The sequence below is a fragment of the Misgurnus anguillicaudatus genome, chromosome 18 (genome assembly GCF_027580225.2).
Source record: "Misgurnus anguillicaudatus chromosome 18, ASM2758022v2, whole genome shotgun sequence".
Classification (NCBI taxonomy): domain Eukaryota; kingdom Metazoa; phylum Chordata; class Actinopteri; order Cypriniformes; family Cobitidae; genus Misgurnus; species Misgurnus anguillicaudatus.
In genome coordinates, this window is record NC_073354.2 from 3,281,649 (window position 1) to 3,307,415 (window position 25,767).

Sequence of the window (25,767 nt, forward strand, 5' to 3'; positions counted from 1 at the left end):
TGCATCTTTGTTAAGCTGAGGATGGGCTATGGAAGGCCAAAAGGACAAAAATGTCCAATCAGCTAAGCGGCAGGAAAATTGTGCTTCTCCAGCATAGAGGACCTCTTTTCTGGGCATGGTATAGATTTCAACGACTGCAGGCACGGTTGTCTCCTGCTCGTATAGAATCCATCTTTTAACTATGGGGTTCCTTGAGGGGCAACCCGTATCTCATGCAGATGCTTTGTGCCTTAGTATTATGGAAGAAACCATTGTTCCTTTCCCAAGAAGGCCAATATTGGGGGCTCAGGGTCGTCACATCAGGCTTACGACGGATGCATCCCTCTAAGGCCTCTAAGTGGCTATGGAAGACCATAAGGTCAAATTTTTTTTCCTGGAGCAGACGTTCTGCTGAGGCAGATGTTGAGCTCGGGGAAATGAAGACTCCACCCTCATGTGGGGGAGCAAGTCTGGCTCAGGTTCAGCCAAGCGAAAGCTGACCTGTTTGCAATTCAGAAGAATTCACATTGTACTCTCTGGTTTTCTCTCTCTCACCCAGTCCCACTCGGGCTGGATGGCATGACACAGGAAGGGCCTGAGGGCCTCTGGTGTGTTTTTCCCCAATTGCTCTGCTCCCGGGAGTTCTGGAGAGGGTCCAGCAGCACAGGCACAGCTGTTGCTCGTAGCCCCGTGTTGGCCGACCCGAGTGTGGTTTTCGAACCTAGTTTCCCTTCTAGATGGCTCCCCATGTCAGGGGCCAATCTGGAGGGATCAGCAGTCTCAGGCAAGGGGCACTGTGTTTCACCTCTGCCTTGAGCGAATGAGTTTGTGGGCCTCTGAGAAGAACAGACTCATAGAAACGGGTCTCTTAACCGGGGTTGTGCAGACTATTTTACATTCCAGAGCTCCTCCCACCAGGAAAGTATACACATTTAAATTAAGACTTCTTAATACATGGTGCCAAGTAGGGATGGGCAAAATCTTATCGTCTGCGATATAGTGCCAAATTTTATCCTTTGACGCCTCACGATAACAACGATAAATCTAGTTGATGGGGTAGTTTGTGCGCGCCCAATTCATTGTTCGCGTGCAGAGTGAAAACAAACATTGGACGTCAGCAATTTGGCAAATAGATGGTAAGCTGTTTGAAACAACTTTGGTGAAGAAATGTGGATGTTAACTTCAGGTGTGCTCGACTTTTAAGCCGCACATGTGTGCTGTCTGTCTGTAAACAGTGCGAGGGTAAACGCGTCATCTATTAAAAAAAAACTTTCTGACGTCGTCTGTTCTAAATGCCGGTAATGCTATATTTTTCGTTCACAAATAGCACTTACTGGTAAATTACTGGTAATCTTACAACCTGTCTTACTGGTAAATTGGGAGCACTGATTTACCGGAAAGGTTCTGTTCACACATTACCTGTTAACTGCAATTTACCAGTAAATTACCAGTAAAGACTGTATGTGTGAAAGGGACAATTGACTGTTCCACACTAAACTTCTTTACTTTATCAGGTTACTTTAACATGTTTGTTACTTTACCAGGATTTATTTGCAGTTGTACTCTGTTGTAATTTTGAAACACATCTAAAGACATTGTTACTTTTACAGAAGAGAATAATTTATCGTCTTTTTTTATCATCACCGCAACAAACAACTGAAATCACCGTGATAAATTTTTTAGGCCATATCGCCCATCCCTAGTGCCAAGAGCACTTATATGACCCAGTTAACTGCCCCTGTGTGGCACTCGGAGGCTGAGGCCTGCGAGTCATTTTAGGATACCTGCGTGGGATCTGTTTGTGGTCCTGGAGGACGTATCAGGGGCACCATTTGACCCATTTATACCATTTCAGAAAGTTCCTTAATTTGAAGCCTCTTGATGGCCCTTTTCTTTAACCGTGATAGCTCATTCAACTTGATGTATGGCAGCATTGAGGGCCCTGTCTCGATCCAGGATATCTGTGATGCGGCAAGCAGGTCCTCATCGCTCACTTTTGTGCACTTTTGAGTTGGATCTCAACTCTATTCCTGGGGATCGTGTGCTTTGGTCTCAGTTGTGCTTTCTATACACAGACAGGCACTTGTAGTCTGGTGGATTGGGTATAACGTTCCCCATAGCGTCAGCTCTGAAGCAGCGTTAAAGTTCCCTCGAAAGGGAACGTCTCAGGTTACGTATTTAACCTTTGTTCCCTGAGAAGGGAATGAGACGCTGCGTCTCCCTGGCCATACTTCTGACGTGCCTGTACACCTGCTTCGCCATATGCCAGATAAAGTTGGCGTTCCTCTCTGTAGTATTTATGCTCTCTGGCTTCTGTCTATGACGTCACCCCCAACCATTGGTCAAATTTGATATACATACTCAGATGCCGTCACCCTGTAGGCGTTCCCCATAGCGTCAACTCTGACACAGCATCTCGTTCCCTTCTCAGGGAACAAGGGTTACATACGTAACCTGAGACGTTTTCCTCACGTCGCTATGCAGCCGCTATGAAATCCAGCCATTTTGTTGAATTTTTGCCACTCAGCAGAGCAAGCTCCGGCGTAGTCACGTGAAAAAGTAACGTTGTTGTACACCCTCCATTGTGGCCAGCCAAAGTCACACCTGTGGAATAACCATGCTGTCTAATCAGCATCTTGATATGCCAATCTGTGAGGTGGATGGTTTATCTTAGCAAAGGAGAAGTGCTCACTAACACAGATTTAGGTTTGTAAACAATATTTGAGAGAAATATGCCTTTTATGTACATAAAAAAGTCTTAGATATTTGAGTTCAGCTCATGAAAAATGTTAGAATGTTGCGTTTACAATTTTTTTGTGTAATTAAGCAGGAGAAGGTGACAGAAGTGGATCAGAGGAAAGAGTTTAAAAACCTTGGTAATGACATCGAGTGTGACACAGTTGACCAGATCATGCATGACAACAGGTGTTTTCCCATCAGCGTTTTCTTCCAGTTTGTCCATGAGGCGTTCTGACATCTCATTAAACGTGCCCATCAGACCTCGCAGGTATCTGATGAATAACATATCATCAGCTGTACTGCACACGCAGAGCATTTCAATGTCTTAAAGATTTTGTGTATTTGACTCACGAGCTGCTGAAGGCCGGATCCATGATACGCCGCTGCCTGTACCAGACATCATGATTCACAGCCGTCACTAGACCGTTTCCTAGGAACCTGAGGAGATTTAAATGATGTGACTTATTCAGCCTCAGTAACACACCATAAAACACTTAAGGGCTCGTTATAGTCGTGCGTAGGTCCTACGCCGTAGCCGCATCGGTTTTCATTTATACTTTTGCGTTGTCCTCCGCGTCGAGGCTACGGATAGCCTACGCCAGTGTTCCCCAAATCTTACCCTGTAGGGCCGGAGCACTGCAGAGTTTAGCTCCAACGCTGATCAAACACCCAAGCAAGCTAATCAAGGTCTTCATGATCACTAGAAAATCACAGGTGGGTAAGTTTGATTAGGGTTGAACCTAAACTCTGCAGTGCTCCGGCCCTCCAGGGAAAGATTTGGGGAACACTGGCCTACGCCGTAGCTAGGGCGTAGACCCTACGCACGACCACAAATCGCCCTTTACATTCAAACTGAAAATCATATGTAATACGGCTGTTAATTAAATATTTACATCCAATTATAATAATAAGGCTTATAATAAGATAAAGAAATAAAACACTATTTTGATTTACTATGCCACTTTTTAAAAATGTCTATTTAGTGCATTACTTGGGTGCCAAAAATATGGTAAATGATTGTGAAAATGTTAATTTGTGGAACAATGGGGGTTGTAGTCTTCACCTTCAAGGTCGATAGAGATCGATGCGACGAGACTCTCCATCGATGACACAAATTAAATAAAGTTTTATAATCTTTACATTATAAGGTAAGACCCACAACGTGAGAAACCACAACAGAGTGAAATGCGCTACTTTCACATTCCACATATTTCTGTATGCAAACCACTACTACTGTGGAGACCGATCGACTTATGATATAGAATGATTCATTGCGAGATCTATTTGATAAAATGTAACAATAATAAAAATGTGCACTACAGCCCTCTTTGGTTCACTCTCAGAAGATGCTCTGTTACAAACATGGATAAGGCTTCGCCTGTACGCTTTTCTTTCAATAGCTGTGGTTTCAGCAGTCCTTATGAGGGATCCATTAAGAACGTGTTTGTGTCCTATAGTGACTCCGTTCTGGACGACCCGAGTGTGGTTCTCAGATCTGGTGTCTCTGCTAGAAGGCACACCATGGGAGCTCCCTATGAGGAGGGATCTTCTTTCTATGGTACTAGATGACTGAAACCCAGTTTAAATTGTAGAATGTGTTTAAATTAGAAACAAACAATGAATTTCAGTTGGATGGTGCCTTTCTATTTCTTCAAAAACAAAAAAGTAATCCCTTTCATCCTAAAAATAGCCATATTGGTTTGATAAGCATTTAAACCAAAGGTAAGCAAAGCCTGGAATTGGGTGACAAGCCATGAGAGCAATTCATCACATTTTTCCTGTTTTTTCTCTTTATTTTAAGGTTCATTTTCTGTTTCTTATCAGGTTTTTTTTGTAATGAAAATCCCAGCCAAAGATAAAGCTCACCTTTTCCCAAACAAGTTAAATAGGCTTTTGTAGACAAAGGGATCTTTAGGATACTTAGGTGACATCAGGATTGTCTGCAATAAAAGAGGAGAGACATATTAATAAGCTTTTTTAACTTGAACATGAACATGCTGTGAACATGAATAAGGGTTAAATATTTACCTTTGTAGCCTCAGGGCAATAAATCACAACCACAGCATAATGGAAGCTGTTAAGTCTGTACACAGGACCATATTTTTCTGCCCTTTAAACAGAAACAAAGCACTTAGTCAAAGCATCTGAAAAAATGTCTGCTGTTAATTAACAAAACAAAAGGGGTGCAGTTTACACAAAACAGATACTGTGTTCAGTTTTTCTTTAAAATAAACAGCAATTGGCTCAGTAATTTGTTATCAGTTGCACCGTACCGTATTACTTGCACCATAGTATTACATTTTCTAAAAACTAAACTGGGAATAAACTACAAGTGTATACAAATGTTTCCAGTAACGTTTGTGAGAGACTCCTGCTGTTCCGGTAGAAACTGTATCCCTGCGCCTGGGAGGGAATTCTTGAGGTTTAAATTAGGGATGCACGATATATTGGCCAACATATAAATGATAAATGAAAGCCGATAAACGATGGATTATTTTGGTTTGTTGAACCACGTCACTTGCTCATTGCTGGCCATGTGGAGTTTTGATTGGTGCTTTCTGTAACATATAGCACGAAGATGACACGTGTTGCGGGCTTAAGAATAGTATGCTAGTCTAGCGCAAAGACAAGATGTCCGCGGTCTGGGGGTTTTTCATTGTGAAATTAATATGAATATTTATAGGCATGTATGTATATATGTATATATGTAGTTATCGGTTATCGGTATCAGCCATAATTTCCATATCGGTGCATCCCTAGTTTAAATGTTTATATTCTTTATAGTCGTAAATTGTTAAAGTCTGCTTATTTTCAGCAAATATTATATGAAATATGATATTATATTCGCTATTAAAAAACTTCGAAGCAGGACTACTTTGTCAAGCGTAATGTGTCGTAGCAGTGAGCAGGTCATAATGATGTCTCCTTAAATGAAATACCTGATTCCACTCATCTGGCTCCTTCCAGAATGTTTAAAACCTGTCCTTTATTAACACACTAACAAGCTGACATTTCTTATTTTCCCTAATTCACTTTGCAAATTGAAATTTAATGAATATTTGATAAATTCATGGGCAGGTGAACATTATAACTAACATTATTATTATCAAAATTAATAATAATAATAATGTTACAATAGAAAATAATGCATTTTATTTAAAAACTCTTATACTGATCAGATCCTTTCTGTAATATTATCTGCCAAAAGTAATTAGTTCAAGAGGGCAAATGTATAAAAATGTATTTCAAGCATGAAATCATTTTGCACACATAGGTCCTATGAGGGTCCCATATTATAGTGTAAAGTTTCCACAGTCAGTGAGGGTTTGTGTTGCCATGTCATCTGCTGGTGTTGGTCCACTGTGTTTTCTGAGGTCCAAGGTCAACACAGCTGTATACCAGGAGCACTTATGCTTCCTGCTGCTGACCAACTTTATGGAGATGCAGATTTCATTTTCCAACAGGACTTCGCACCTGCACACAGTGCCAAATCTACCAGTACCTGGTTTAAAAACCATGGTATCCCTGTTCTTACTTGGCCAGCAAACTTGCCTGACCTTAACTCTATAGAAAATCTATGAGGTATTGTGAAGAGGAAGATGCGATATGCCAAACCCAACAATGCAGAAGAGCTGAAGGCCACTATCAGAGCAACCTGATAGCTCTCATAACACCTGAGCAGTGCCACAGACTGATCAACTCCATGTCACGCCGCATTGCTCCAGTAATTCAGGCAAAAGGAGACCCAACTAAGTATTGAGTGCTGTAAAGATTTCTAAAAATCCTTTCTTTGTATTGCCTTAACCTCCTAAGACCACATTTTCTGGTTGTTTGCACTATAATAATTAATTCTGTGTAACTGGAACTTGTTGTACACAAACGTGAAAAATTACACTGCTTCATGTTCAAAGAAAATGTTTGGTTATTATATTTATTGGTTCTTCCTAACCCCAAAATAGCTGGAAGTAATCTGAAAAAAAGACAAACCAAAGCTCCGGTCTAGGTTAAGCAATATTATACTTTTCTGAGATACTGAATTTTGGATTTTCCTTCTTTGTCAGTTATAATCATCAAAATATAAAAAAAACAAACCTTTGAAATATATCAGTCTGTGTGTAATGAATGAATATAATATACAAGTTTCCCTTTTTTAATTTTATTAACTTTTTGATGATATTATAATTATATGACCAATACCTGTATATTCATACTTTTGCTTCAAAACCAACCAGTCAAATCAAAAGAACTACATCTCAAGAGGAAACCTGCTGTCAAATCCTGGCGCAAAAAAATGACAACCAAAGGAACGGGACAACGACCGAAAACTAACCAAAACATTGTACGACATGAACAAAGTGAGCGTGTTTCGAGGTTCCAGTTGAAATAGCCCATATAATTAGTTACGCAAAATTTAAATAAAACAAACGTAAAAAGCGTTAATCTTACCAGTTCAGCAAAACATCGTGCATAATGTTGTTCGATGAAGTTGCTTTGACAAAAGTTGGCGTATGTCCCAGTAAAAAGCTATAAAGAATGCAGTGATCAAGTTTATCTTAATTTTGATAACACAAAGTATTTACTATTTTATATAATGCACATTGCTATTGTGAATGCATTCATGACGCTTAAACTTACTTATCCCTTGGAGGTCCAGGTATATGATCATATTTCTGATGGACATGTCTTACATACAGACAATATGCAACAAATGCGATTAAAGCAACACAGAGCACGTAAAACATAAGAGATGTGAGCCATCCTGTGATCTCATGAAGAAGCGTCATGATCGCGTTGAGAGTCCGGTGCGCTTATTTCTCCTCTATCTCCTACAGCAGTGGTTCTCAAACTGGGGGCCGGGGCCCCCAGGGGGGCCGCGAGATGGTGCCAGGGGGGCCCCAGTTTTATGACATTTCATAAAATACATTTATTTATCATGAATTCTGTGTAATTAAACCTAAAAAAAATAAGGCTACTAACCAACAGCACTACTTTGTATACTTTAATATGTTTTGTCTTATTAAAATGTACAGCACTACTTTGTATACTTTAATATGTTTTGTCTTATTAAAATGTTACGTTTTAGAACAAATTTGTTATAAAAAAAATTGGGGGCCGTGAAGGAATGCACCATATACAAGGGGGGCCGCACGCTGAAAAAGTTTGAGAACCACTGTCCTACAGAACACTGTGGCAATTTCTCAATATGCGTTCTTGTCTGCACTTGCGTCCTTGTCGCTGCAGCTCCGAAGTTCACATACCCGGATGTCTATAGCAGAAAAGGCCGCGTAATATTCGAAATATTACTGTGTCACAAAATGCAGTTTTAAGAGCTGTTTAGGCGAGAATATGTGTAAAGTTATCTTAGGTCAGTTAGTAAAGGTAGTGCATATCAGTAGGTATGTTGCTAAAATTTTCAAAATTGTTAAATGCTAAAACTAGTTGTTCAGAAAGAGCTTGAAAAAAGCTTTTAAATGTAAATAACAAAATACTGGCCATTTGAAACTCGAAAATCATCACTTTATTTTGTCCCATGTTTTCCATTAAAATTCAAGAAAATGTGTGACCGAATCATGAAAATATGAAGCTTTTTGCTATTACTTTTTACATTTTTAAGATATTGACCTGAATCTTTCAGGATAAGCTGTTTGATATATCCTCTACATCAGGGGTCGGCAAGTAACTTTGGCCGCGGGCCAATATTTTTTTTAGCCAGTAGATGGCGGGCCACCTGCTGTTGGCACACTTACGTCTTATTTCACGTATTTGTTACTCAACTTTTTTGTCCTATTTTCAAACCATTGTCGCTTCGGTTTAGGGTTAGATTTGGTGCTTGTGTTATATGTCACTTTAAGTATTTGTCACTTTAAGTATTGGTTTATAAAATAAAAAGATACAATACTTATTCTTTTATATTTTCTAAACTTTAACCAATTGTCACCTGACGTTGGGGTTAGAGTTTGTTTAGGTAAGGGTGTCATTTTATGTAAATCTAACCATAAACCGAAGCGACAATGGTAAGAAACTAGGACAAAAAAGTTGAGCAACCAATACGTGACAGCGACACAAACAGAAAGCGTGACATGCACACGCTCAAACGCGGCAAAGCGTGACATTGTCACGCTGGTCCATGCGTGAAATAGTCACGCAATGTCGTGATATAGGGTTGCATACGTCTTATTTTGAATTAGCCTAGTATTGGCTATCTGATCTTTTGTCAAGAAACATTGTCTTTATTTCCTATTTAAAATATGAAAGACGGCATTAAAAATAGCTAAAAACATGGTTATGAGTCTGTGTATCATTCGTTCAATCGTTTTTTAAATTAAAAACAAAAATGAAAAAATTAATCACCACGGGTTTTCTGATTGTGTGCTCAGATAAAAAATTAATTACTGGATTAGACAATTTTTTTATTTAACACCTTTATAGGCATAATATATAAATGAAATCATTTTAAACAGATCAAGTACTATTAGTGGTAACATATCACAGGCATTTATGCTCTCATGAAAGACTCTTACAGTCCGACTTTTGAACTGTATTCCTTTTTTTATTAATATTTATCCGGGACACACACATACACACCTAAGGTTTAAGGAGGTCTCCGCTTTTTGTCCAGCTCCGACAAGGTTCTATTCAGTAAACCGCTTAAAATACACTCTGTGTTCCCCCGCTTTATTTCCCGACCTGACGGGTCCGCAAAACTTAACGTTGGATCTCGTTCCCAGAATCTCAAATTCAATGTCTCTAACGAAAAAAGAGAGATGAAGTAGCCTATAACAATTATACATGTTATACAAAAATTATGTTCGTGCCAATATAAATATTATTTTAACATTGTATTGTTAGCAGAGAAAAAAATGTCACAGAAAAAATAATAAAATATAAATAATAAATTAAATATGACAAAGCGTCTCACTCAAATTTCTAACCAACATAAACCGAAACCATTGGTTGCAGAGTTGCTGTTCAAACAAATTGCTGAAAATCCTCCTTTGCCAAATTTATTTTTAAAAGGAGGTAAAGATCAAAGAACTATGCGTTAGGAAAATTAATAATGGCTTTATTTTAATAGACATGTTAAAACCATATTTTGGCGGATTACTTTCATTTTTTAACGAATTTACCTGCCCATTTAGTCTTAATAATTAACGGTAAACGTACTTGACTTGCTGTTCTCGAAGGCAGGTCGAACCTAAGGTCGGGCTCGAGCCCCAAGTTCAAGTAACAGAACAGAACAGTAGATTCCTTTAAAACGTCAAAAGTGTAAAAGTTAAAATATTACTGCAGTAAAAGAGTTTATTTTATCATATTTTGTAGTGGTTTCTAAAAGCCTGCAATTACTTTTCAGTAATTTGCGATGTCACGGAGTTTAACGTCTTCACGCGTGACGCATTGACATGATTTACGAGGTAAATTTGCAAATGATTCATGAAGTCAAACCTCTGCAATTATTTGATTGATTGTGTTTTAGAAGTATGTTCAAAATCTAATGACAGTTATGATCGCGGATGCGCTGGTAGAGAAAGAGAACGAGAAAGAGCAGCCGGTTAAGATTAAACTAGCTATTATACGCATTATTCCACGACGCAAATATTTTTTTATCAGGTAATACATATTATTTGTCAGTGTGTTATACGCGAATAAATAATAATGAAAAAAGTTCAAAAGTCGGACTGTAAGCGAATGAGACTTACCGGAAAGGTTTCTATTCAAACTATTCAAATGTAATCTGTTAGGGCTTAGTCACACCAAAAGCGTTTATGGCAGTTGCAGGCGCCTTTTTTGAATGATATTCTATGGGCAGGGCGCGTTTGCGCGCTGTTTATGCGCGCCGAGCCCCTTGCGGTTTTCTGCCGCCTGCCGCGCACGCGTTTTTGAAGGAGCGCTAACCCCCCAGTCACATTAGCTACAAGCGACAGAGACAGAGCGACAGGCCACCATTCATTTTCAATGGAAGTGACCGTTTGCCAGCGACAAGCGACGAGCTCGCCGGTGCGCGAGCAACCCCTCGTTCAGACAGCCAACGACAAGCAGTAGCAGAGCGACGCGATCTCATTCATTTCAATGGAAACCTGGCGACTTCCGGCGACACGAGCGACAGTGACCGTTGGCGACCGTATGGGCGTGTCTAGCGACGCGAGAAAGTTAAGAAAAGTTTAACTTTATGCAAATGTCGAGCGACTTTCGGGAGCGACTACCAATAAGAACAAAGCAGTGGAGTTCACGTCATCCTTCTCTCGTCAGTTATTGGCGTGGATGGTACTCATTTGTTTATCACAAGCAGATTTAGAAACGCCTCATTGAAAAAGACAAGCGACACACAGCGATAATATGGAAGGCCATTGGGGCAAAAACGTGTTAAAAATACGTGTTAACACGCACTACGTGTTAACGCGTAAATCACGTGTTAACACGTACTACGTGTTAACGCGTAAGTGCGTGTTAACACGTAAATCACGTGTTAACGCGTTAGAAATCATGGACATGGAGTTTTACCACCATCTAGTGGTGTGGCGAATCTGACCTAAATACACAGAACGGACAGATAGATAGGATTGTAAATTGAAGTATTTTATCCTAAATATATATTTTTAAAAGTAATTAACAGTGAATAATGATCATAAATAGTTTACAGCTTGGACTATATATAATAATTATAGTATCATTTAATTTTGTTATAAATAATTTTGTTAGCTTTGTGAATTAGCCAATAGTCCCAATTTCTATTTACTTTGTGTCTAATGTCTTGTTCTTTTAGTACCTGCCTATGGAAAGAATTATATTCTTAAAAATAGAGGTGTTAAATGATGACACAGTAGTGTTACACAATTCTTATAAACAGTAGAGGATGATTAATATTGCAAGAAAAAATTATTTAAACACTACTTAACCACAGTTAATCTAATTAAGTTTATGTTAATAACAATTGGTTAATATCAAGATTATAAAAGTAAATGGAATGTATGCTCAAGCAGATGCACATCTGCATCATTTGTGAACACACACACACACACACTTTATGATGTTCTACTTATGAAGTCTTTGGACTACCTGCCATCATGATCTGATTGCACTTAAAGCTAGTTCAACTAGTTTATAAATGCCTTATAAAATTTGTTTTTTCACTAGTGTCATACACATATCCTTAATAATACAGTATAGCAATACCACACTATATAATTACAACCAATTTAGCATATGAACAACAGATGGAACTCTATATGTATGGCCTAATGGGAGAACATCAATGTCATTGTATAGAGCAGTTAGGCTTTAAAACATGCTTTTTGAGTTTAATTAATAATCTTATTTTGTCTGAAGGAGGCTCTCTACTACAAACCTTTTAAGCTTTTTTTTTTACTTTTTGGCACGCGTTGCCTCAGACAAAGTTTCCATATCAGAAAGTATGTGTCATAGATCAATCTGAGGCTTCCAATGGATTAGTCACGCTCAGACTGTTTCTTTGTCATAGTAACTAGAACTACTCTGCAGCAGATACTAGAACAATTATGCAAATGTAATAAACTTTTGCTTTTTTTCTGTGTATTTTCTGATCTATAAGACACTTTGGATGAATGTATATGCTAAATGAATAAATGCATATGTGATGACTGGAAAAAAAGAAGAATGGCAATAAAACACATGTCTATAGCTTTGATTGGAATAAAAAAAAGTGCTTTCTTGTTTTCACCTTTAGCACCTTTTAACTCCAAGCAGATATGAGACAGATAGGCTACTCACTACAGGGGGCTGCAAGAATAAAACAAAATATTTATTTTTGATTATGCCCTTGATAATCATGATAATTAATGTTGATTAATAAACTACATTAAAATGCTTAATTGCATTTTTATAGGTAATTCATTTTATAGGCTAAAACGTTTGAATGGTTTTTGCTTGCTTACTAATTTAAGACATCACACTAACTTTCTGAGTGACATGGAAACAAAAGGTTTTTCAAACTTGGACTAAATTGTATAGAAATTGGCTACACTGCACAATAAAAATCCCTTTATAATGGATGACGTGGGGATTACTTGGCCCGTCTGAGTCTGACCTTTGGATTATAATCAGTACAATCAATGTACAGTAGAGAACACAGCAAAATTGTATTGGGAGCAATTTAGGGGCGGTTTCCCGGACAGGGATTAGACTAGTCCTAGACTAAAATAAATGTAAGAGCTGTACAAACTAAAAAAAAAAATGCATTGACATATCTTAAAATACATCAGTGCTCTTTGTTTTGCCTTAAAATGCACACAAGTAATGTTTTTAGTAAGGTATGTTTGTTTATTCTTTCCTAATTAGGCTTAATCTTGGTTTAAGAAAACCCCTGTCCGGGAAAACACCACTTTGTTTGTCATTTAGTGTTTTGCGTTCATATTCTTAACTTTGGACATAGATTTATTAATATATTATTAAAATGATAAGATCATTAATGCATTGTCATTAATTTTTAAACACTGACGGGACTCTAATTAGTTATGAAAAATGTAGTCAAGAAAACAGTATTAATATTACTCAAAGAGATTTTCTAAGAATAATTAAGGGTATTTCCCCTAAACTTCTACAGCTTATCAGATCATCCTTACAATACTCTCCTTTAAGGGAAGACATTCCTCGAATAATGATAGATGGTATTGACTTGTTAGATAAAAATGCAATAATATTCATATCAGAAGAACATTACTCTCTATAAGTAGTATTTCTCCTAAAGCAGTGTCTTCATGGAAACGGTTATATCCTTCAGTATCTTTATCTAACATATGGTCTATTCATAATAAGTTTGTGATACCAAATAAAGTCAAAGAAATCCACTTTAAAATCCTTCATATTTTTTACCCCTGCAAGTTATTTTTATCTAAATTTATGGATATTCACCTTTTTGTGGTTCTGAAAATGAATCAGTGATTCATTTGTTTGTTAAATGTCCCTTTACAACACCATTTTGGAATGAAATTTCAAGATTGATTTTTACATCCTTTAATAATCTTATTGACTTCACTGAAGAAATGGTCCTGTTTTTGTCATGTAATACTGGTTCTGTTCCTTTAAACAATACTATTAATATCCTGTGCTTGCTTGGAAAAGGTCATATTCATAAGTGTAAAGTTACAGCCTCAAAACCTAATTTTATTGCATTTTGCTCAGAATTAAAAGGTTTAACTGAATCTCTTTGTAAATTAAAGAATAACAAAAAAGCAGTTAAATCATACCAGATATTAAATAAGGTTTTGAATTCACATGTAATTTGAGATATGATATTTAGATGAACTTTCCTACCCCCTACTTGAGTAAAAATATAACAATTATTTTATGTCTATGTATGTTTTTTCTTTATTTATTTTCTTTATTTATTTTATTATTATTTGTTTATTTATTTCATTATTATTTTTTATAACTGTAAATCCCTCATAAAAGAATGTTTGTTCTTATTACTTTATAATACAATGTTATTGTATAATACTATTTGTATGTATAATACAAATGTTAATTGTTACTGACATAATGGTAATAATAAAAAAAAAACAGAAAAAAAAACTCGTTTTAGTCATTTGTGCATTGCATGTCGTTACCACTAATGAGCACAAGATGGCAGATGACTTCTTCGCCACTATCATTTTGAGTCGTATTTTAAAGGAAGATTTACAAGCAATAGCATGCAATGATTTTACTATAGCCAACTTATTAAATGAAGATCCAAAACCAGGAAGTCAAATGCAGTTTGAGATTTATTAAGAAAAGTGTGTTATATAACAGGATATAGAAGAGGCAGATCATTATTTTCACACTCCATCACAGCAGGTGGCGGTATGCACCTTTAAAGTTGGTTCGTAACCCGCCATTAAACCAAAAGAAGAAGATGAAGATTGTAACGTCAGCTCATCGTAAGCATTAGGTAAGTGCTCGCTCACAAGCTTATGAATAATTATATTGCAGCGAATGCGTTACGACAGGCACTGTCATTGTGTGAATAATTAATGATATAGTGATCCAAGCATTACGTCGAGTTTGCCGTAAGCTTACCTCATAGCCATCATAAGCCAGGTTTGCTGACGTAAGAGTAACGTAACCACACGGAAGAGCCAAAAAGTACTATTGAGGAATACAAACGCAAAAGCAGCAGCAGTAACAACAACAACAGAAAACAGTTTTGTTAGATAAATGGCCTTGGGCAAAAGTCTTTATAACTGCAATCACATAAGTTAGTGGAAACAGTGTCAGGCTTTCCCAGATGGAGACAATATAGTGAGGTAAAATTTTAGTGCTGTTTAAATGAATGCGTTGTGTTTGTTATTCATTTAAAAATATGAACATAAAGTTATGACTCATGACAAACTGGCAAGAGAGTTGATAACACAGATCTGTCCAAATATGAGGGAAACTATATTCCTTTGTAGGCCTACTGTGTAGCATTATTAGAGTAAGTTGGTCTAAATAATTTCCTTGTTGATTTTACATTAAGATTTTACATTTGAATAACCATTGTTTCAAAAATCATAAAAACAAATCTGATTCTAGTTATTACTAATACAAGCAACTTTTTATGGTTTTCTATATGCTTGTCTTTCACAGATTATTCACCCAGTGTTTATTCACAAGATTGACCGAAGCTTATTTAGATGACCAAATTATGAACATTGTGACCCACCCTGAGGCTGTAAGAGTGTGCCTGATGAGAGAATGCGTACTTGAAGCAGTTATAGGACATAATATATTCAAGAAGACCAAGCGATCCTTATAGGACTACATGCAAAGCAATGTACTCCAGACCGCACAACTGGACATACAGGTACTTTTTAAAAAGCTCATTATTCTTCTTAACTTAAACATGCATGCTTATTCTTTCTACTATTGTCTGTTTTATTATTAGTAAACAGTTTTGTTTTAAATTGTTAAAACATCTTTATCCTTTTTCAGATTATATTTTTGTTAAAGATTTTTTATTATCTACATGTCATGTCTGTGTTTATTTCAAGTGCAAACAGTAGAACTGTCACAAATGAATATATCTATGACTTTGCACCTGCACTTAATTTAGACATTTTTAAGCATTTTAGGTCAAAATCAGAGTGTAACTTTTACTTTTCATACTAAATGAAATATTCAGCCCCAAATAGCACTTGATTACAGAAGAGTTTTCACTTGTTGACTGACTGATACAGCAACCATCACACCAAACATTCCAAAACCTGTTTCATTAGATAGAAACAATCAATGAATTTGGGCAACCAGTATCTGATTGAATACTATAGCTAAAAGTGTGTCACAGCTTTGGTCTGATCGGTTGTTGCTGTTTATATGTTTGTACGCTGTGTGTTTTGTCTTTGTTTTGACAGGTGGCCATGCACATACCAGTCATTGTCTTAAGCCCAGGATACACTGCAGGATTTTTGCTCTCCTATAATATCATTACTTTATCACACATTGCGACATGGATCATTTAAACTTGGGTACGACAAGCATGTAGACTGTATAATGATGAAACCTATTGACTCATAGGTTGTGACGACTGTGACTCCAGTTAAGTGCAGTGTCACCAGCATGTGCTAGTGTTAAACAAATACTGGTACGCTGGTCGACATAGGACCACCGAAGAGCCACGATCACAGAAATTGCCACAAATGTTTCACGATGGTAATCTTTTGTTTGGGACCGCCAAAAATCATGCAGTGTATCCCAGGCTATATCCTCCCCTCCGTCTAGTCATCATCTCATTAATTATGAGATGCGCTGTCAGTGCTTTTTCTTTCTGACTCTTCTCTGTTCTCTCCAGATTGTGCCCTGATGCCATCTGCCCCGTTCTCCCAGCCTCATCTTCCCTCTCTATGCCTAGCTTCACATCGGTTGGCTCTTCTTTGGCTCTCTTCATCCCGTCTGCCTGCCTCGCTGCTCTCCCTGATAACATTTCCTGACTGATGCCTTGCACTCTGACTCTTTCTGCAAGGTGCCATTCTCAGCAGTGACTCAATTTAGTGCCACCCTGCTGCTTGGTGAGTCTCTGCATTCTGGAATTGAGATTTTCATTGCCCATTCAATAAACTGTTTTGTGCCTACAGTTGAGTCTGTGACTGTAGTGATGTAAGTAAGGTCTCAACTTTATACCTTTTAATATTGATTTCTAGTTACACAGTTGTCTTTATGATGGGCCTAGCATTTTTTAGAGAGTCTGTATTTCTGTTTCCTATGTCAATACTACCTATTACAATGTTTTTGGTTGAAAACAATTATAGGCCTTTGTTGCCAATGTTTGTTGTTTATGGGTTTTATTAATAATCAAATATTAAATAAGATTCATTTATAACTGAGCAAAAAAATTAATCCTTTTGGAGTTTATATTCCATTATAATTAGCCTAATTCTTACTAGAGTACATGTAATAAAGTTCTGTTTTCTTTGTCATGTATGTTGTTACTACAGTACATTCTGATTGTATGAAGTTATAAGACTTAACAGTTTACAGGCTGTGATGTGCATTAGGCCTACATATACTAACATTCCTAGGTCATCCATTTCCCAGGGCAGCACAATAAACTTTACCATTTATGTGTTGCAGGCATTGCACTTCTGAGGTCATCACCATCTTTCTTCAGCCAAACAAAATGATTCTCACCAACCACCCCGGCTCTGCTAAGCTTGATGTTGGAGGTCTGCTGTTTTTGAAGCAGGAGACCACTGTCCATTAAAGGCTTCATAAACCATTTAACAAAATCACATAAGATAGTGTAGTTCATACTCCATGCGATGTGCCATACAATGGAAGGGCCATGTTCCTTATCACATCTGGATACTGCAAAGCTCCTGTCTCTTCAACAATTTACGAACTAATCAATTATTAAATGAAGAAATGCTATGTAAAAGCAAAGATATTTCTTCCTGTGGCATTTGAGTCTTAAATGTAGTAATTACTGTTTTATGGCATAAAGAAAAGTTAAATATTATATTATTTTAAAAGCATCATGTATCTTTTTTCATTCCTAATGTATTCTACTAGTAGTGTGTCAGGCACTTTAACCCTTATGAAAAAAGCCAAGGAAAATAGAGAGCATCATATCAAAACAACTGTTTATTTGCACATGCAACATTAAACTATGGTATACATCTCTGTTTTCATTACAATATTGAAAAGGATGAGTATTTGGAGTCTACAGTACTGCTTGCTCCATCTCCAGCAAAGATAAAAACATCCTAAGAAAAAGGACTCATTCACACAGTATTCCTCTTTTTACAACCGCGACACATTTTGCACAGACAACACAGCATCTGGAGGATGTATATGATCCTCACCAGTGTTATTTATTGTTTTTCCTGTGTGTCTAATGATGATAAAAAAATTATAATTGATCAATTATACTTTGAAGGATAAAACAAAACTACTATATTTACTATAAAGCTATCTAAACCAATAGCAGCTTCATAAGACTTAAGGTGGTTATCAAAGGGACTAACAAACAAATATAATGCATATGGGTTGACCTGTGAAAACATAATTTCCTGTTTTCATTTGTCAGTTACCAGTTAGGCTTTAGAAACATGATAAAGTTAAAGTGTATTTAAAAATATAGTTTGGAGAAATGTGTGAAAGTGGTCATGAATTTCAAGGGTTGAATGATTATAGTTAACTGTTTAAAATATGTAGTTGTAGCCTACTAATGCTTTTATAAAATGCTCAAAATATATTTTAGATTACATCCTGTGATATCCAAGCCTTCTTTCTTTCTGTGTTTTCAAAGCTCCACACCAGTAGGTGGTGGTAAAGAAAACCGTGTAGGTACGCGTTAACACGTGATTTACGTGTTAACACGCGATTTACGCGTTAACACGTAGTACGTGTTAACACGTGATTTACGCGTTAACACGTAGTGCGTGTTAACACGTATTTTTAACACGTTTTTGCCCCAATGGCCTTCCATACGATAATGTCGCTGGCTGTCTGAACGAGGGGCAAGGCGGGGCCAAAATAGACAAGCAGGCTATTTTATGCAAATACTGAGCGATGCGACAAAGCGACTGCCAATCGGAGTGAAGGAGCAACGTGACGTAGGTCTGTGGTCGAGTCTGAGAAAATAATTCAAGATGGCGGAAAATGCGCATTTATGTATATATCTTATAAGTTTGGCATTTTATCTCAAATATTTTGTTACTTTTATCGAGAAATAAATACTTTTAAATCCAAAAACACCGTTCTTGTAACTTAACAATACCTCTAAAGTGACTTTTGATACCGCTTTTAGAAACTAGCCAAGGAACGCACATCAAGCGGGTGCGTGTCGCTCGGTGTCGTTCACTTTTGTAGCTAATGTGACTGTAGGGTAAGAGCGGAGGAGCGCCTGACGTCATTCGCGTCTTCCATTGTCCAATCGAATGAGGGGAGAGGCGGGCCTTCCCAGGTGAAAAAAAATTCTATTAAAAATATACTTTAAAAAAGTGTACTAAGTATATTTTCTAGATTTTGTACTATTTTCGTCAAATCCAAGTATAGTTAAGTGTACTCAATTATGTATTAACTTCAACTTAACACCTATTTGATTACACTTCAAGTGTAAATAGTATGCTAAAATGGAACAACTTTTTTTAAACTTCAAGTGCACTAAAATACACTCCTGAAAATCAAGATTCAAGAGTAATTAAGCACACTTACAGTACAATTGCATTGTATTGCCATTTTAATGGAAATACACTTAAAAAGCCATTGCAGCACAAATAATAGTTGTGTTTAAGTACATTTTGTGTATACTGCTATCATACTTATAATTACTATAAACTACGTTAATTTAGTATGCCTCTGTAATATTTCAAGTGCTCTACAAATGCACTTCCTAACTATTTTTAGTGCTTTTAAAGTGTCCCACTATGACAATAATAATGTTTTTAAAGTGAAGTTAAATTACAACCTAAACATCATAGACACATACTTTCAGTGCAATATTATTATAGTGTATTTTTATATTTTAAGTATATTTAATTTGTACTTTTATCCCCATTGTGTTATACTTAAGCATGAATATTGCTATTACACTACAAGTGTATTATATAAAAATTCAGTTCAAATGCACACAAACAGATTACAAACTGCATTTCAAAAAAGGATCTTTATTATTGACACAAAAGTAACACACAAACAGATATTGGCAAAATGGGGAACCTTAAACAGTCGACTTTCTTTGAAATGCCGGGAAGAGAACAATTGCGAACAACTTGTACTATATGCACATCTAGCTCTGATTTGAACTACTGGAGGCCTTGTAACTGGCATTGTTGCACTTCCTCCATAGAAGGTCCCAGATCTCTGCCACCTCGATGTTGGGGAATCACTCCCTCACTGCATCTGTAAAACAGGAAAGAGACATTTCAATTTCAATTTTATTTATATAGCGCTTTTCACAATTTGTAGTTGTTTCAAAGCAGCTTTACATTAAAAGAAGCAGGGGAAACATAGACAAATCGACAGACAATATAAGTAGCAAAATACAGGGGCTATGAATAAACTTTACAAGCGAGCAAATTAATAATGTCTCATATACAAGATGGTGCTAAGTTAAGCCAATGTTGGTTGACTCCCCGGGGTTGAAAAAACCTCAGGGAGGAACAAAAAGTCCTAGGAGGAAAAGATATACACATATATATATGGGATGTAAACGGATAAGGAGATTTAACGGGTACCGTCGGTGGTCAGGCATCGGCTGGGCATCATGTTGAAGGGCAGCCAGTAGATCATTGGTGTGTTGACCTCCACGGCAGCCGGAACTGGTCTGTTTGTCTCAATGTCCTCGGTTTGAGGACGAGACAGGGAGAGAGAAACAAAATCCTATTAGCGTAGGGGCCATTCACATGCAATGCAAGTGTCAGACAGTGTTGTGTTTTAATATATGCTCGGTTCCAGACAGGCTAGCTATTGCGGCATTAGTAAATTACCCAGACGAGTTATGTGAATGCTTTGTTCCGTACAAGCTAACTTTTGCGAGATGAGTATAATTTACTAGACAAATTATGTGAATGCTTTGTTAAAGAAAAAAGTCTTAAAGAATAATTCCGGTATTAAACACCTTGAGTCTCATTTCTGGCTTGCCCCGGATGAACTACAGTGATGGTCACTGAAATTTTGACAATGGGTTGTGTCTTGACTTTTTGACTTGTTTAAAAGCGCCTCTTGACTGCCCCAGAATGCAAGTCAAGGGCCACGCACAAACACGTCACCAAAACAACACCCAACCTTCACCCCCAAAACTCTGCTACTCACAGAGTGGTTCGTGGTGTTCGTTGATGATTAAAGGAATAGTCTACTCATTTTCAATATTAAAATATGTTATTACCTTAACTAAGAATTGTTGATACATCCCTCTATCATCTGTGTGCGTGCACGTAAGCGCTGGAGCGCGCTGCGACGCTTCGATAGTATTTAGCTTAGCCCCATTCATTCAATGCTACCATTTAGAGATAAAGTTAGAAGTGACCAAACACATCAACGTTTTTCCTATTTAAGACGAGTAGTTATCCGAGCAAGTTGGTGGTACAAAATAAAACGTAGCGCTTTTCTAAGCGGATTTAAAAGAGGAACTATATTTTATGGCGTAATAGCACCCCTGTGAGCACTTCGACTCGCCTGAAAAGTCCGCTCCCCTTCTCACTCTCATAAATGGGAGAGGGAGGGTGTTACTGCGCCGAGTCGAAGTACTCCCAAAAGTGCTATTACGCCATAAAATATAGTTCCTCTTTTAAATCCGCTTAGAAAAGCGCTACGTTTTATTTTGTACCACCAACTTGCTTGTATAACTACTCGTCTTAAATAGGAAAAACATTGATGTGTTTGGTCACTTCTAACTTTATCTCTAAATGGTACCATTGAATGAATGGGGCTAAGCTAAATGCTATCGAGGCGTCGCAGCATGATAGAGTGATGTATCAACAATTCCTAGCCAAGGCAACAACACATTCCAACATTGAAAAATGAGTAGACCATTCCCTTAAAAACAAATATATCAGAGCAATGTATGATTTTAATCCGTGTTATTTGCTATAGTGTATCTATTTTTTCAGACACCTCACAGCCACGTATATACTTCCGCTCTATATTTGAGTCTGAAGCGTTAGCACACTCTTGACCACTTGATGGCGACAACCACTTTGCCGTACAAGGACGCTGAACGGAACTTGTTGTCTAGCGTATAGACAGTCACAATCGAGCTCAACTTCAAACCTAAGGCTGGTCACTGAACCATCAAATATGGGAAAAATTTGTGCCCTACTCCGAGGGCACAGTTGCTCTGCTCATGCTAGCCTTCTGAGAGAAACCGAGCGAAAAAACTACAACCACATTTAAACAGACCCCTTTTCCATTTCCGGCGGCAGAGTGATATATCAGCGAGCAATGAGTCTTCCAAGAGAAGTCAATGGAATTTTACAAAATGCCAAATAACACGACAGAAAATGTATTTCGCTACACTACTTGTTTTTAATCATCAACGAACACCACAAACCACTCGGTTTTGAAAATGAACGTTAAGTGCTGCTCCAATGACACTCCTGTGCATGGCCCCCGACTTCCACTCCGAAGCAGCCAAGAGACGCCTCCAAACGAGTCAAAAAATTCAAGACACGACCCACTGTCAAAACCACAGTGTCCATCACTGCAGCTCATCCAAAACAAACCAACAATGAGACCCAAAGTGCCAAACACCAGAATTGTCCCCTAATGGACCATTTCACCTGTAGAAACATTAATCTTTATTGAAAGTGTCTCATATTTGTAGTGGAAAAGTAACATACATTTCGAATTTGGTGCCTATTTGACTGAAAAAGGGGTGTTTGTAGTCTCACCCCCTCAACAAAGATATTGGACGTCCTTCTTTCAATGATGCAAAATTATGATATTTACATCATTGAAAGAAGGAAGTGCAACACTTAAATCTGTATTTCTCCTGTCTCAGGAAATGATGCATGACCATTCAAAAACATGACTGGGGTTCTAAAGATACAAAGCTTAATACAAGTGGGTGAAGTGTCCCTTTAGATTTAAAGTGATTGACTGTGTCTGATTCACAGATATCAGTTGGCAAATCATTTCAGAGCTTAGACACTTTTGATATTCTAGGGATAATTAAGAAACCAGAATTTTGCGACCGCAGTGTACGTGTTGGATTGTATTCTGATATTAATTCTCTAAGATACGAAGGTGCTGAGCCATTTAAGGTTTTATAGGTGATTAATAGTATTTTTAATTGTATGCGATATTTGACTGGTAGCCAGCATGACATGGGCATGAATTAAAACAAGATTAAATTAATTGATTAAACTGAACTTACATCATTTTTACACAGAAACCTCTTCGGCGTCAGCAAGGTCGACCACATGGTACATGACCTCTGTAAACACAAACATGGATAGACATCATATTAAAAAAGAAGGCAATCATACAACTTTAAAATATATTTTGACTCCAAGCTTCTTTACAACACAATCTAACGTTAGTTTATCTTAAACTTAAAGTGAAGCTGGCTTGGTTACTAAACAGAATAAAGCTATTAAAACAGGCTTGCAAAATAAGCAGCATCTATCAGAACTAACGTTACAGCAATGAGCTTTTAAACAACAAGAGATCGTCTATATCGTTTAAAATAGCAGAAAGAGCAATTTGCTACAGTTAGCAACACAGTCTCCAACACAAGTAATCTAGCAGTTTTATTTTTTAAGTTTTAAACATCGAATTGATTCGTTTATCAGGCATTTTGCATGTAACTTTGCTCACTGAAAAACCGCATGTTGAACTTACTAACGTTAACGTTACTGTGTACAGTGTATACTCTTAATGTTTCCTGTGTTTGCTTTAAATTAAAACACTTCTCGCATAAAGACAAAAATAATCACAATGAAGAACAAAATAGGAAAAAATACGGAACAGATCTGCGCGATGTAGAGGAATAAAAGTCAAACTTACCTCAGCCGTACTGTTTAGCATGAAAACGAAGACTGAGTCAGGAACGGTTTGAATAATGCCGTTGATCATGATTGGTGGGAATGAATGGGTGGGTGTAGGTGCATTCTGGGAATTGGAGTCTTTTGCCCTGGCGTTCTTACGTGATGTAGATATAAATTAACTACAAATTCCAAGATGCATTGGATGTTTCAAATGTTTTTTTTTTTTCATTATTTTGGATCCTCTGCTGGCACTTTATGTATTTTTATAATCTGCGTTTTCACACTGATTTGTTCTTTATACTTTATCAATAATAAAAATATAAAATATTTTTATAAAATGTATAACGTTTACAAAACACGTTAAGGTTGACAAACATGTAGTTATTTTGAGTGATGCTCAGATTTTCTTAAATAAAAAACCTTTATGAATTATCCAGCTGTGAGGATTCTGGAAACTTCCACCAGTTCCTATATACATCCATATGTATGAACACAAGGTTTCTGGATGTTTCACGAGTTTACTTCTGAGTATTACGTTTCCAAGCTCTCTGCCTCATTTATTTGACAAATCTAAAGTTAAGCAGGGATTTCCCATCCGTATTTGTCTGGATACAGCTCTTTTCATGCAGTGTATACATGTTATTATTCTAACATATTTTATGAAAGTATTCTGATATGCAACTAAAAATACACTTATTTTAGAGTGTATCGTATAAAGTGTACAGAAGTCACACTTCTAATGAAGTGAGATCATAGTACACTTTAAAAAAGTAAATTAACAATTAATTTCCCAAAAATATACATACCATAAGTATATTGAATTGTCACTCTAAGTATGTCAAATTTAATACACTTAAAAAAAATAAACTTCTATACAATTTAAAATACATTGACAACAAAGTACACTTTCAAAAAGTACATTTAAAAAATAATTTAATTACTGGTAAATTAGTATACTTATTTTTTGGACTCTTAAGTTGAACTTAATTACATCTTTTTTGAAATATACTTTCAAAAAGTACATTTAAAAGATAATTGAATTACTGGTAAATTAGTATACTTATTTTTTGGACTCTTAAGTTGAACTTAATTACATCTTTTTTGAAGTATACTTTCAAAAAGTACATTTAAAAGATAATTGAATTACTGGTAAATTAGTATACTTATTTTTCGGACTCTTAAGTTGAACTTAATTACATCTTTTTGGAAGTATACTTTCCAAAAGTACATTTTAAAAATAATTGAATTACTGGATAATTAGTATACTTATTGTTTGGACTGTTAAGTTGAACTTAATTACATCTTTTTGGAAGTATACTTTTAAAAAGTACATATTAAATACTCTTTAAATTAAGTACAACAAGTAGAAGCATACTTGTTTTATATTTCATGTACTTCAATCATATTTCTTATACACTAAAGTATACTACTTTTTTACCTGGGTTACGTTGTGGCGAGGGAAGTTTACAGTTGCTTTGAAGAACCGGACTCCACTCGCTCACTCTCTCCTGCGTGTTTGTGCTCCTCTTATCCTCAAACAAGGGCAGAGCAAGCGCCCTCTTTTTAAAGTTTCTGCTAATATGACAGTTAACAGCAAAAGAGCGCTCACGCTTCAATATTTGATTGACAAGACAGCTGACTCGGTGGTTGCTTAGCAATATGAAAAGCCGCGCTGCACTGCTCTTTTTTAAAAAAGGCAGTGCGTTGCGCCTTGCGTTTGCAAGCGTTTAAAGCGCTTTTGGTGTGACTGAGCCCTTAGTAGGCTATCGGATCTGTTTAAATTTATTTCATTGGTATATGTCTGCTAAGGTGTTCAATTAAAATTTGTCCGAACCCGTTTTCATTCATTTTTGTTATTTTAGATCTGAGCGCACATTCAGAAAACGAGTCGTTTGATTTTAGTTCAGGAAATAAATAATAGAAAAACAAGTCGTTTTTCTTTCTTTATTTTTTGGTTTTGATTTGAAAAAATGAATGAAGGAATGATACACTGGGCCATTTTTGTAAACTGTTATTTTAAAATAAAAAAGTGTGATTAAAAAAAAATTTAAAAAACGGATTTCAAATTAATCCTGCGGGCCAGAAAATATTACTGGGGGGCCACTTTTGGCCCGCGGGCCGCCTGTTGCCG

General features: G+C 36.8%; 1 protein-coding gene and 1 long non-coding RNA gene across 8 annotated transcripts in view; one reads left to right on the forward strand and one right to left on the reverse strand.

The window, feature by feature from the left end:
• LOC141350441 (cholesterol 24-hydroxylase-like) overlaps positions 1-25,767 on the reverse strand; it is a 77,672-nt gene that overhangs the window by 19,686 nt on the left and 32,219 nt on the right. For 2 of the 5 annotated variants that reach the window (XR_012358536.1, XM_073855557.1), the window contains exons 1-6: positions 7,354-7,546; positions 7,165-7,242; positions 4,747-4,828; positions 4,585-4,658; positions 3,070-3,156; positions 2,852-2,990 (exon numbers count right to left, since the gene is read on the reverse strand). The exons of 1 other annotated variant lie outside the window; for it this stretch is intronic. Coding sequence is in view for 3 of the 4 variants with exons in the window: in XM_073855557.1 (XP_073711658.1) it covers positions 2,852-2,990; positions 3,070-3,156; positions 4,585-4,658; positions 4,747-4,828; positions 7,165-7,242; positions 7,354-7,502 (609 nt within the window). In the remaining variant the exon portion in view is untranslated. Of the gene's footprint in view, positions 1-2,851; positions 2,991-3,069; positions 3,157-4,584; positions 4,659-4,746; positions 4,829-7,164; positions 7,243-7,353; positions 7,547-25,767 lie in introns of those variants that run through there. 2 more of the 5 variants (XM_073855562.1, XM_073855559.1) reach the window with 2 other exon arrangements.
• Positions 14,292-17,595, forward strand: LOC129439836 (uncharacterized). 3 transcript variants are annotated; one of them, XR_012358537.1, is made up of 4 exons: positions 14,292-14,620; positions 15,298-15,514; positions 16,499-16,715; positions 17,278-17,592. It is a non-coding gene; the product is annotated as an uncharacterized lncRNA (long non-coding RNA). The 3 variants fall into 3 exon arrangements; XR_012358538.1 differs by lacking the exon at positions 14,292-14,620 and adding an exon at positions 14,670-14,975 and having other exon boundaries at positions 17,278-17,595; XR_012358539.1 differs by lacking the exon at positions 14,292-14,620 and adding an exon at positions 14,996-15,145 and having other exon boundaries at positions 17,278-17,595.